Source organism: Sinocyclocheilus grahami, unplaced genomic scaffold (genome assembly GCF_001515645.1).
Source record: "Sinocyclocheilus grahami isolate Dianchi unplaced genomic scaffold, SAMN03320097.WGS_v1.1 scaffold117.1, whole genome shotgun sequence".
NCBI classification, from domain to species: domain Eukaryota; kingdom Metazoa; phylum Chordata; class Actinopteri; order Cypriniformes; family Cyprinidae; genus Sinocyclocheilus; species Sinocyclocheilus grahami.
The window spans coordinates 1,871,988-1,885,285 of NW_015505296.1; the positions used below are offsets into that span (position 1 = coordinate 1,871,988).

General features: G+C 37.7%; 1 protein-coding gene across 1 annotated transcript in view; it reads left to right on the forward strand.

Moving 5' to 3' along the window:
- LOC107589578 (Golgi-specific brefeldin A-resistance guanine nucleotide exchange factor 1-like) overlaps positions 1 to 13,298 on the forward strand; it is a 22,336-nt gene that overhangs the window by 7,318 nt on the left and 1,720 nt on the right. Inside the window, exons 13-26 of the mRNA XM_016278065.1 lie at positions 597 to 714; positions 846 to 917; positions 1,033 to 1,127; positions 1,240 to 1,393; positions 1,589 to 1,814; positions 1,926 to 2,074; positions 2,219 to 2,468; positions 4,161 to 4,351; positions 8,693 to 8,843; positions 8,972 to 9,102; positions 9,223 to 9,324; positions 9,426 to 9,539; positions 9,991 to 10,168; positions 10,805 to 10,975. Of these exons, the coding sequence (XP_016133551.1) occupies positions 597 to 714; positions 846 to 917; positions 1,033 to 1,127; positions 1,240 to 1,393; positions 1,589 to 1,814; positions 1,926 to 2,074; positions 2,219 to 2,468; positions 4,161 to 4,351; positions 8,693 to 8,843; positions 8,972 to 9,102; positions 9,223 to 9,324; positions 9,426 to 9,539; positions 9,991 to 10,168; positions 10,805 to 10,975 (2,102 nt within the window). The remainder of the gene's footprint in view (positions 1 to 596; positions 715 to 845; positions 918 to 1,032; positions 1,128 to 1,239; positions 1,394 to 1,588; positions 1,815 to 1,925; positions 2,075 to 2,218; positions 2,469 to 4,160; positions 4,352 to 8,692; positions 8,844 to 8,971; positions 9,103 to 9,222; positions 9,325 to 9,425; positions 9,540 to 9,990; positions 10,169 to 10,804; positions 10,976 to 13,298) is intronic.

A 13,298-nucleotide genomic window follows, 5' to 3' on the forward strand; every position in this document is an offset into this window, starting at 1 on the left:
TATATATGTGTGTGTGTGTGTATATGTATGCACTATGGCTCTAAAGATCTGTTATTCTGATCTGTTACATAAACTAATGCATTTGAGTTATGTAGGTATTACATAGTTAATACATAGTTATTATACCTGTGATTTCTAGTCCAGTAATATGCACTTTTTATCTTATTTTATTTGTTTTAATTTGACTTTTGCAATTTTGTTATGCATATTGAAAACATCTTCACATTTGTTATGTGAAATGTAAAAACATTAAAACCATTTTTTGTTTTTTTTGTTTTATTGCTTATATGCACATTTGGTCACACAGTGACAATCAGCCATTTTGATGTTTGTGTGATGCCCTAATAGATTCTTTCAAGTCTTATAAGAACAATGTTGAAATATAATTTTGATCTGCCTGATCAGGAAATCTAAATATTAATTGAAATCTAAAGAGGCCCAAATCTTGACCAATTGTGGAAATTTGTAATTTTCATGTAATTTTCAGCTCAATTTGATTTTTAATGTAAATCTAAAACGGCTCTTTTTTTGGGGGTGCCTAAAGGTCCTGGATGAATTAGTTAAGTTATTCTTTTCTACTGTTGTACTTCTGTCAGGGGTGAGTCAGCTGTATTGAGTTTTGTAAGCTGGTTAACATTGAGTGAACAGTCTGGGCTCAGAGGCCCCTCCACTGAGAACCAGGAGGCCAAACAAGCTGCCCTGCTCTGCATAAAGGTACAGCACACACACTCACTTACAGAAGGCATTGCTTTAAAAAGTCAGTCTGATTCATTACTCCATCTGAAAAATATGCTAGCCTACCTGAATAACAGAATTTTCTCTCATTTCTTCTTTCTTTACGTCAGCACTGTGACCCAGAAAAGCTGATTACTGAAAGCAAGTTTCTGCAATTGGAGTCTTTACAGGAGCTCATGAAGGTGAGGTACACGTAGAAAGACTTGGGTGTATACAAGAACAAAACCATTTTCTTTCTTTGGTGTGTTCCAGTATTACCTAAAGGTTTGTTTGTTATGTAATCTTTAATGCTTCCAGGCTCTCATCTCGGTGAGCCCTGATGAGGAAACATATGATGAAGAAGATGCTGCTTTTTGTCTGGAGATGCTGCTGCGAATTATTCTTGAAAACAGGTACTGCACTCATTAACACGTTGCATTACGTCATTGAGAATTACTAGTTGATGGAGTCAGACGAAGATACGGCAGCTTGTAGGTTTTTATAGAGAGATGACTGTGTTTGCAGGGACAGAGTATCGTGTGTTTGGCAAACGGTACGGGATCATCTGTACCAGTTATGCGTCCATGCCAGTGAGAGCTGCTTCCTGGTGGAGAGAGCAGTGGTGGGATTGCTCAGACTTGCCATACGCTTATTGCGTAGAGAGGACATAGGCTCACAGGTACACACACTTGACACATACAGTGCAAACTCTCACTTTGTGTCATTATGATGGCTGTGTTACAACGCTGATAAGCAGGCAAGAAAAGAATAATGCATGTTAACGATAAGTGTTGTGGAGGATAAAACGGTGAGAAGACAAGGAGGAAGTGGACCAAACAGACTACTAAGCAGTTTCCTCCCTCTCTCTGCACAGGTTCTCCTCTCTCTTCGCTTGCTGTTGATGATGAAGCCGCACGTCCTGTCCAGAGTCTGTCGAGAGGTGGCCTATGGCTTGCATGAGCTGCTTAAAACCAATGCTGCCAACATCCACTGCACTGACGACTGGTACACGCTCTTTTCACTGTTGGAGTGCATCGGGACTGGGGTCAAACCTCCGGCTGCCCTACAGGTCTCCAACACCAACCCAGACATTGACACAGGTGATTCACATTTCCAACCATTTTATCTGTTAATGCACCTCAAGACACAGTCGAGTATGGCCTAAAGTCCTTTTCCAGGTGGGCTTATCTTGTGTAATCCTTTTGTTCCAGGCGCTCAGTCCGATAGCGAACTCAGTTCATATCATCAGAGTGAAGTTAGTCTTGATCGGGGATATACGTCTGACTCTGAGGTTTACACCGAGCACGGCAAATCCAGAATGCCTCGTTCAGCTACTGATGTGGATTTGGGCTGGCTAATGGTAAGTGTTCACACAATACCACACACAGGAAGTCTGTTGGAGACAGATCCACTCTCACTAAGGGCAATGTGTGTCCTATCATTATTATGAATGTTTATTTGGATAGACATGTCCCCTAATATAATTTCTTTCTGTTTTGGGTAGGTGGGTAAAGATGATCTGGATGGATCTAAGGCAGCAGTGACCCCAGCTTCAAAGCCCTTGAGCCATACTCTCATTAACCAGTACAGTTTAACTCTTGGGCAGGACATGGGTTTGCATGACACCAAATCCCTCATCAAGTGCGTGGACTCGCTTTCCTTCATCGTACGCGATGCCGCCCATGTCACTCCAGAAAACTTTGAGCTTTGTGTTAAAGCCATACGTGTGTTTGTGGAGGCTAGCCTTAATGGAGGTATGTATCTCTTATACAACAAAGTGCTAATGTCAGAAATCAACTGGGGCTTTGGGTAAAAATGCCACTGAAATTAATAAAAGTCACAAAGCCATAAAAGATCAAGATACAAGATAAAAAATCCTCCTGTATTAGTTTTTGTTAAATTCATATCACATGATATAGTTAAGCAATATCACACAAGCAAGAGTGCTGTTTTCCCAAAATATCAGCACAATTGCAATTCTGTGTTTGAACAAATCGTGAATGAGTGAATGATTCAATGAGCCATTCATAAAGACAGCCTCTTGCTTCATTTGTGAATGAATCAGTCTTTTTGAACTAATTGTTTGAAATAATGATTCAAAGACTCACTTATTAAGCCAGTAACTTATTTCCACTTAATGGTGGTTTTAGTTTCATATTAAAAAATACCATGTCATAGCATTATTAATGTAATTGTAATTTTAAAACTGCCACCTCTGCAGTGCAATGATGGCTTTTGATGATACTGATTTCATTTGATTGGTAACAGCCCTGTAGTGTCCTATTTCTCTAATTTAATTGAGAAATATGAGTTTTTGAGAAATATGAATTTAAATATGAGAATGACTACAGATGATATATATTTAATACAGTTAGAAATAAAATGCCCTAATGAAGGTAAAAATGCCCCCTGCTTATGCATGTGATGTAAAATGGCTATTACTTGAATGTTTTTATTGCTGAATATGGTGTGAGATCATTGACACTGAAACTTGCCCATCTTCTGTGAAACAAATTAATTATCTGTTAAATATCTGATGAATATGAATTATCATCTTTACATTACCACATGACACACAGCCATTGCTCCAGTTTGAATGCTGCCACATTAACAAAATATTCAGTGTTGCCATAGTAAAATTTCATTTTTTGATTGGTTTCATTCCAAACTAATCTTTTGGAGGGCATTTTATTCAAACTTCATCTAGGACGTTAGACTCCTTGGGGGATTAGAGTGTCTGCCTCACTTCTGTGGCTTTGTAATTGGATGTGTCAGTGCCTGTAAGCTCTTTAGTGCTGCATCTTGAGCTGTGCTCCACTGGTGAGTCATTTAACTTGGGGGCAATTCAACCGTCTTGTGTGCCCTCTCTATTTATCCTTCACTCTGTCTCTCAGTTCCTCTATCTGGGGTGGTCGGCGATCTACAGTAGGCCTAGTCAGGACTCATTCAGCACTTTGTAGCTCTGCTCTGCCATTCGGCATGGCCTTTTCATGAGCTAGAGGCCTCTGTTTACATGGGAAGATACCTGCTGTCATCAGGGGCTTACATGCTCACTTTGAGGGCGGCAGATCAAAGTTTTGAGTTTTGAACATCTAATGGACACAGTTCGCGATAATGATATGGTGGATATCTGCTCTGTTCTCCTTTCACTGGAAACGGAACACAATATTTTTGATTGCAATCCCAAAATTGACCAAGATTTGTCAGAGACAGGTTCTTCTGACCAGCAAATGAAAGGGTGTGAAGATGGGCAGTCACATTGAGAAAAGGTTGCTAAAAAAATCAGCACTTGTCATTTATTCTCATAGCTTTGTTTGCAGTCATTATCAAGCGGTGCAGGCTTTTACCGTGCTTGTCAGTCGTGAGAATGGGGAGGTGGGCACTTGAAAACTTAATTTGATTTCTCTTGTTAGTCACTCTGTTGATTGTTTCCACACCCTCCGCAGGGTACCGCACCCACGAGAAGAAAAAGAGCCACAAATATGACTCCAAATCCAGCCGGCTCCGAAAGAAGCCACGCGAGAAGGAAGGCACATCGCGGAGAACCAAAGCATCCAGTCAGCGGGCTGCCCGTTCTCATAGCGACGATGAGGAAGATGAGGGCGTGCCGGCCAGTTACCACACGGTGTCTTTTCAGGTTAGTCTGGACGTAAGTACGACAGCCCTTTCCCTAATTCCTAAATCTGTCCATCATCATGTTTGCCGATCTGCTCAGTGGGGAGGGCTTTGTGATCATTTCGCATTTTAAACTCTACACTACAGTTTAAAAATAAAGATTGATGCTTTGCTTTGAGGTTTGTTTAGTTTTAGAACTTTTAAAATACAAAAATATAAAATTTCAATACTAATAGCAGTACAATTTCACATTTCTTAACTAAGTTTTGATACCACAGCAAAAACTAAAATGCTATCAAGCAGAGCTTTATTTAAAAAGTTAAATGTTAATTATTAATTAACAAAATTAATTAAGATTTAATTAATAAAAAATGATAATAATTTAACGATTAAAGGCATTTCACAATCAAGTACACATTAATTTAGATTAAAGTAAATAGTAATATGTAGATAAATTTTTTTTAGTTTTTAGGTCTCTAACAGCAACATGAAGTATTCAAGTAAAGATTTATAAACTGACATAAAAAAGCCCAAAAGATATCTGATGTTTAATAAAACTAAGTATTGACTGCATGATTATTAGATATTAATTATTATATATTAATACTAATTTGTCTGAATCTCACTGAGATTTTCTGAACAATTTTTTGCCTTTAGGACTAACTGTGTGTGTGTGTGTGTGTGTGTGTGTGTGTGTGTGTGCCAAATTCTTAAATGGATTTTGCCTGACAATCCTCTCAAGGCTGCGGTTATCCCTTTTGCTGGTGCACCTTTTCCTACCACACTTTTTCCTTCCACTCAACTTTCTATGAATATGCTTAGATACAGCACTCTGTGAACAACCAGCTTCTTTAGCAATGAACTTTTGTGGCTTACCCTCCTTGTGGAGAGTTTCAATGACTGTCTTCTGGACATCTGTCAAGTCAGCAGTCTTCCCCATGATTGTGTAGCCTACTGACCCAGACTGAGAGACCATTTAAAGGTTTTGAGGTAATTAGCTGATTAGGGTGTGACACCATGACTTTCCAATATTGAACTTTTTCACAATATTCAAATTTTCTGAGAAACTGAATTTTAAGTTTTCATTATCTGTAAGCCAAAATCATCAAAATTTCAAGAAATAAAGGCTTGAAATATACCACTCTGTATAATGAATCTGTATAATATATGGATTTCACTGAAATGAGTGACAAAAAATATTGACCTTTTTCATGATATTCAAATTTTTAAAGATGTACCTGTGGCCGAAATGAGATCATGATTTATTGAGATTTTGCTTAAAGAAAATCAAGTCTATTTTTGTGAGAATATTTTCATGATTTTTTTTCATGACTACTTTTCACCTCTCCATCTAATTCTTAGTTGATTACTGAGATTTTTTATTATTATTAAAGTAATGCAGAAAAAATTAGATATTTAAATATGTGAAGTAAATTTGGTAAATCCAATTATCATAGTAGTATGTTGTACTGCTGGTAAAAATAATCATGTCTGACCAAGATGATTTTTTTTTTATTGCAGTAATTTTCAGTGTTGTATAAAGTATCCAATCATCATACTTCAGTAAAAGAACGGGTACCTTTATGGAAATTGACTCAAGTCAAAGTTAAAGTTGCTCTTAAGAAAAACACATAAGTAAACATTAAAGTAACTGATAATAAAATTACAATCGCCATTCTAATCTAATGCGCTGCTGCATTGTAACGCACACAGACAGCAGCTCGTACATCATGCACAGATTGCACGGACACAATCATTCAGTAGCGCGGAAATGTATTGTCAACACTGTTCTGTGATTTCTCAATATAGCTTAGAAGCTGAAAAGTTCTAGCATATATTTCTTGGTAACTAAAACCCACTGCTTCACTATTAGTAGAGAGACGCTGCCAGGTAGAATTAATTCTCACACGCAATCGCCCTCTCACTAATGCATTCATATAAATGCAATCTTTGCTGTGCTACTTTTTCTGTATCTGATTTAGAACGAGCAGAAATCTGTGAGAAATATAACAACCCAAAGACAAAATAACTGATAAAAATGAGCTGTTATAGGAGCAATAGCCATGTGGGCAGCGCTGTGTCATATGCCATAGCTGTTAGTGTTGGGTCGTTCTTGAACGATTCGTTAATTTTGAACAAATCTTTAATGTGACTCGGGAAAAACGAGTCATCTCGGGGAGTGATTCGTTCAGTGGCGCATGAGCGCAACATCCTATAGGTTCTGTACTGGAATTAGTCAAGTAGTTCACCTGTTTCGAGTCTTCGGGTTTGAGTCGTTCGTTCATCACGTGACAGCCCCATAAGTTTAACCAATGCAGTCTGAGCCGGAAAGAGAATTGATTAGTTCATCTCTCGAGTCTTTGGGTTTTTCGAGTCGTTCGTTCATCACGTGACAGACCCATAAGCTTAACCTATGCAGTCTGAGCCGGAAAGAGACTTAATAATAATAACCAACTCTTTATTACCTTTGTTACAACATTCAGTGTTATGGAAAAGAACCATCATGACAGAAATTCACACATTTATAAACTGTAAGAAGTAAAAAGCTACAATTTGAGACCAGAAACGCATCACGTAACTGTAAGAGTAAATAATAATTATAATAATGATGATAATAATAATAATAACTATGCACCCGTTTGTAAGGAAGCTTGTAAATTAACAAATTTTTCTATCCAATGCTGTCCCGTCACGTGACAAAAGAACGATTCAAAAGACTCGAGAGATGAACTAATCAATTCTCTTTCCGGCTCAGACTGCATTGGTTAAGTTTATGGGGCTGTCACGTGATGAACGAACGACTCAAACCTGAATACTTGTCAGATAAGAGGTGAGGTGGGCTAATCATGGACTGGTAAACAATGAATTAATCTTTTCTGTTTCTTATAGCAATTTTGTATTGTTTGTAGTGTGATCAACATTTGCGTTAGTAGTAGACGTGTTAGGGAGGTAACGTGTAACATTTTAATTATATTTTGCTAAAATGAACGAAATGACTCGGAAAAAAGGTTAGTTAATTTTGCTGAACGAGACTCAAAGGTCCGAGTCGGTAAAATAATCCGAACTTCCCATCACTAATAGCTGTGCACAAGTCTTAGCTCAAGCTTCAGGCTTATTTGTTCATTAATGACGTCATCAGCGACTAGTCGACCTCGACTCGACTTTCATCGCATAAATGTCGACTTGACAAAAAAAAAAAAAAAAAAAAAACCCAATCTGAAGTCGTTCAACCCCTAATAGATATATGTATAGGATATATAAGAGTTAAAGGGATTGTTTACAAAAATGACCGATTCTGATTCAATTTTTTTACAAGCAAATGAGCCAATTGTGATATTATTGCCGATTTATTATTATTATATATATATTTTTTATTTGTTTTAAGCAAGAGAATTAAGAGAATGAGTACATGAACAAGATGTTTTTCTGTATTACAGACAGAACTATCTGTACCAATTGAAAATTAGAGGCAACCACTGCATTTTAATCATGATCCAAACAAAGATGCTACATGTAGCATGAACAGTTTCTGATTTAAATTAGATTATCATTTCAAAATGCGAATCAAAAACAGAATGGTCTTGACTTTGGCTTTGTCTTTTCACACGTAATCACAATTTCAAAATGTTTACTTAGCCTAAACCCTATTTACCTTGTTAAAACACAGATTAAAACTTCCACAAATAATGTTTTAAATTTAGATCCACAGTGGAGATCCGTTATGCACTGCTTGGTGCTTCTCGAGTTTTATTCAGATTCGTGATTTGCGAAACGAATCATTTACATCTCTTCGCGAACCAGTTTTCACATTCAAAGGAACCGAATTGAAACAAAAGATTCATTCATGAACTGAATATCGCTGACCGATCAGCTAAGATTGCTTTCTGTTTTTTGTACTTTGCAGTTGCAATTGTAACGAAAGGGTCAGGAGAATGTGTATCGGAGTAAAAGTATTCATTTTGACATTGAGGTTTTTTTAAAGTCATTAAATATTGATAGAAATATGCTCTTGGTTGTATTTTTAAAAAGGCATATAACGAAAATGTTAATGATTCTAATATATCCTTATTATTTTTTTTCTTTTTATATCTGTTGAAATATGACCCAGACATGCTTTCTCCATATTCATAGCCTGAATAGTGCACATAAAAAGCAATATCATGATTTCTGAACATAGTATCAAATGTATAGCATGAATTTTTGTCTTTTGTCGTGCTCTTTCCACCGGTTTACCTGTCATGTCTCAGTAGTGGTTGTATTACAATAATTTATATTATCTCCATTAATAAGATGAATATGAGTCTGAAAGTGTATAGTGTGTGAGTGTTTAGTGATTATTAAAACAGCCTTTTTGCCCGTATAGTTGTTAGACCTGATGCATACACTGCACACGAGAGCAGCCTGCATCTACAGCTCTTGGGCAGAGGAACAGCGCCATCTAAAGGATGCTGGTAGAAAGATCGAGGCGGATTCTCAAACACTGTGGTCCAGCTGCTGGTGTCCCCTCCTTCAAGGTCAGACTAGCCCAAAATCATATGCTTACAATATTGAGGTTTTGTTGTAATATCTGATGTAATTTTGAATGTATAAAAGAACTGGATGTTGAGAGATGCTCTATAATGTATGTGTTTCGGCCTTGTAGGTATGGCTTGGTTGTGCTGTGATGCACGGAGGCAAGTCCGGATGCAAGCTCTCACCTACCTACAGAGGGCACTTCTTGTACACGATCTACAAATTCTGGATGCAGTGGAGTGGGAGTCCTGCTTCAACAAGGTGAACTAGTTCTGTTTGGCTATTTAGTTGATTTAGTTGGTAACATGAATTTTTATTTTGGGGAAAAGTTTCTTCAGTACATAGAACTGAGAAATGGTGGTAATGTCTGTCTGTCTTCAGGTCCTGTTTCCTTTGCTGACCAAACTCCTAGACAACATCAGTCCAGCTGATGTGGGAGGCATGGAGGAGACCAGGATGAGGGCCTGCACACTGCTTTCTAAGGTCTGGCCTAGGACTCATTAATCCTAATAACTTAAATCTGAATTCATTTTAAAGTTATTATGCTGATCATTTCATTTATTTGAATTGTTTGACCTCCTCAGGTGTTTCTGCAGCATCTCTCGCCACTGCTTTCTCTGCCCACATTTGCTGCCCTCTGGCTCACCATTTTAGACTTCATGGACAAGTACATGCACGCCGGCTCCAGCGACCTTCTGGTAAGATGCTTTCAGATGAGTATGAGAATCACCTGTATTGACCCCAAAATGTTCTCATCATTTTAATTGGTGGATAATTCAGTGAATTATTTTACATGTATTTTTACGTTTGATTATAAATTAATTTTTTACTTGAATGCAACTGCTAAAAATACCTTCTGTATCTAAAAATATTAACCTCGCCTTATGTGTTGTTACCTTGTAGGGTTATATCTATATATGTGGTAATTAGGTTGACTGGACTGCTCAGTAACTTGCCAGTAAATAGTCTTAACCAAAATGAACAAGAATTGTGAAAAGATTGTGGATCGTGATTCTTCCTGGAAAAACTTGATGTTATTTTGCCATGTCACCCACTCTTAGATAAGATGTTCAAAGATTTACAGCAAAAACAAAAAAGGTTTTTAATTCTGAGTGCTGATGAGTCTGTGTGTTTGACTTTGGTGCACAGCTGGAGGCCATCCCTGAGTCTCTGAAGAACATGCTGCTGGTGATGGACACAGCAGGGATCTTTCACAGCGCAGACTCCCGTACAGGCTACTCAGACTTGTGGGAAATCACCTGGGAGAGAATTGACTGTTTCCTACCCCGTCTGAAGGAAGAGCTCTTCAAACAGGCTGTCATTCCAGGTACTGAGCACTCAATAGCTGTGTTTCCACTGTCTGGCCAAAAGCGAGCGTGCTAGTGCGTGCCAGGGCCAGTCACTTCTGGGGCTTCCTCGGGGCCAACGGCCAGGGATTTTCGGCCCTCTGCATACCTTGGTCCAAAGTAGGCCAACTGGGGCTGTATGATAAAGAATGATAAAGATTAGTTTGATTTAGCTTCACATATATACACTGCTGACAAATTAATAAATTACAATTTTTTTTATCGTAAATCATTGGTATATAAAATATTGATGCTGGAGTGTTTGTAAGGACCAAATGCCTGCTTCTGTCAAGTTCGTTTTGCGATATAGTTAGTTTTCATTCATTTTCCCCTCATTGGTGAAATGCTGAGGTTGTGTGACATTTCCTTTAGAGAGGCGTTTTAAAGGCAGGTTTTACAATAGTGCTGGTCTGACAGTGGAAATGCAGCTTGATTTTGGCCTCGCGGCTTGAGCTGCGATGCTATTGGCCCCGCCTGGCTGGTTATTAGCCCTGGCTCGCACTGGCCTGACAATGGAAATGTGGCTAATCACAATACTTATATTTAACATTTGAGTTCAACCATGTACAACACAGGTTTGGATTTGGTTAGCTGATATCTTCTGTTTTTTTGTACAGAACCTGTGTGTAATGTTCCTGTGGAGCCTGTCCCACTGCCTACTGCTGTTACTCCAGCCTCTCCCCCTGTGCCAGCCCCCTCACCAGTGCCAGCTGCCTCTGCAGAGCCAAACATCCCCAGCAGACCCACATCACCTCAGGACATGTCCACACCTAATGCCAGCGGTGATCGTAAGTAGAGCTCGACCGATATATTGTTTTGCCGATATTATCGGCCGATATGAGCCTGTCGCCGATATATCGGTATTGGCGAATATGCCGCCGATATGAATTTTTTTTTTAATAATGCAGATAAAATGCTTGTGCTTGAAATGGTGTAATTACTTAGTTTGTCCAGCAGAGCGCGCTCCATTGTTTGCTACTGGCGACCTGGATGAAACGCTTTAAATCTAAAGTCTATAGAAAACCATTGGAACTTTGAACGGCCATATCTCGGTAATGGCGCGGCGAATCCGCACCAAATTCGGGGGATTTCTTCAGCTCAAGGAACCCTCTCGAACGCGAATCGAGTGTACGTCTCGAGGCCCTCTTTCGAATGAGACCACCCCCGCGTGGATAGCCCCCGGGGTTCGGGAGTTACGGCTGGGTAAATTTCCGGTCCGGCGCCGACCGATCTAGCGATCCCGGGGGGCTACCGACGCACGGAGGGTGGCGTTCGAGAGGGCTTCTCAAGCTGAAGGGATCCCCTGAATTTGGTGGAGATCCGCTGGCGCGTTCGCGAGATAGTGACACCAGTCAACACAAACAGTAAGGAGGTTTCTTGTTCAGGCAGCATTCACGCATTGTCTTATTCGACCGTAAGTGCCCTGCGAAGTGGACTTCACATGAAATTCCGCCATGATTCCAGTTCCAAGGGAATCAAAGCATTAAAAAACTATCTGAACTGATAAATAACAGATTGGAGATTAAAATAATAGCAGATTTGTCTCATTTTAAATGAATAATAAAAACTGAGATAAAAAATGTACTTAAGCCAGCATGTAAATGTTACTATGGTAAAATAAATATTCAAACCACGTGTTACAACTAACACCCCGTTACTTTGTGCATCGCACTCATCGCAAGTTTATTGTTAAATTGTTAAATGCCCTTACATATCTCTGTCACCATTATAAGTGTTTGATCACCACATTTGAGTGATCATTGCAAAAAATGTGTTTATGTATATATATTCTGTTTATGTATATACTGTATTCCATATGTAGTACCAGTCAAATGTTTGGACACACGAATGGGAAAGTGTCCAAACTTTTGACTGGTACTGTACTATAATATACACAAAGAATATCGGCCGATATATATATATTTTTTTACTCCCTAATATCGGTATCGGCCCCGGCCCCAAAAAACCCATATGGGTTGGGCTCTAATCGTAAGTGTTATTTAGACACATGGGTATTGTGTTGAATAGGAATGGGTGGTATAGGGGTTACTAAGGTAATAGTTTACATTACTGGTTAACGTTTGGTGTTGGTAAGATTTCTGTAATGCTTACCAAGGCTGCATTTATTTGATCAAAAATACAGTAATATTGTGAAATATTATTACAATTTAAAATAGATGTTTTCTATTTGAATATATTTTAAAATTTAATTTATTCCTATGATGGTAAAGCTGAATTTTCAGCATCATTACTCCAGTGTTCAGTGTCACATGATCATTCAGAAAGCAGTCTAATATGAGGATTTAATTATTATCACTTATTATTGGTGCTTAGTTGTCAGTAATGGTTCTTGTTATTATCAGTGTTTATATTTTATAAAGTATAATATAATTGTATCAATTATATCAAGTTTTTTATTGATAAATATTGTTTTTATGGTTTAATATTTTGTAGAAATTGTGATACATTTTTCCCCTTTATTTATGTATTTATTTATTTTGTAACATTATGAATGACTTTACTATCACTTTTGATTAATTTATTGCATTCTTGCCGAATAAAAGTATTCATTTTTCTTTTTGTTTTTACTCCAAACATGGTTTCCACAAAAATGTATTATTTAACTCATAATATACAAAATTGATTATTAAACAATAATAATAATAAATGTTTCTTGAGCAGCAAATCAGCATATTAGAATGATTTTTGAAGGATCATGTGACACAGAAGACTGGAGTAATGATACTGAAAATACAGCTTTGCATCACAGGAATAAATTATGTTTTAAAGCAAATTATATTTTATATCAAAATAGAAAACAGTAATTTTAAATTGGAATAATATTTCACAATATTACTGTTTTTACTTTTATTTTGTTTATACTATATTTGATCAAATACAAACCCAATTCCAAAAAAGTTGGGACACTGTACAAATTGTGAGTAAAAAAGGAATGGAATAATTTACAAATCTCATAAACTTATATTTTATTCACAATAGAATATAGATAACATATCAAATGTTGAAAGTGAGACATTTTGAAATGTCATGCCAAATATTGGCTCATTTTGGATTTCATGAGAGCTACACATTCCAAAAAAGGTGGGACAG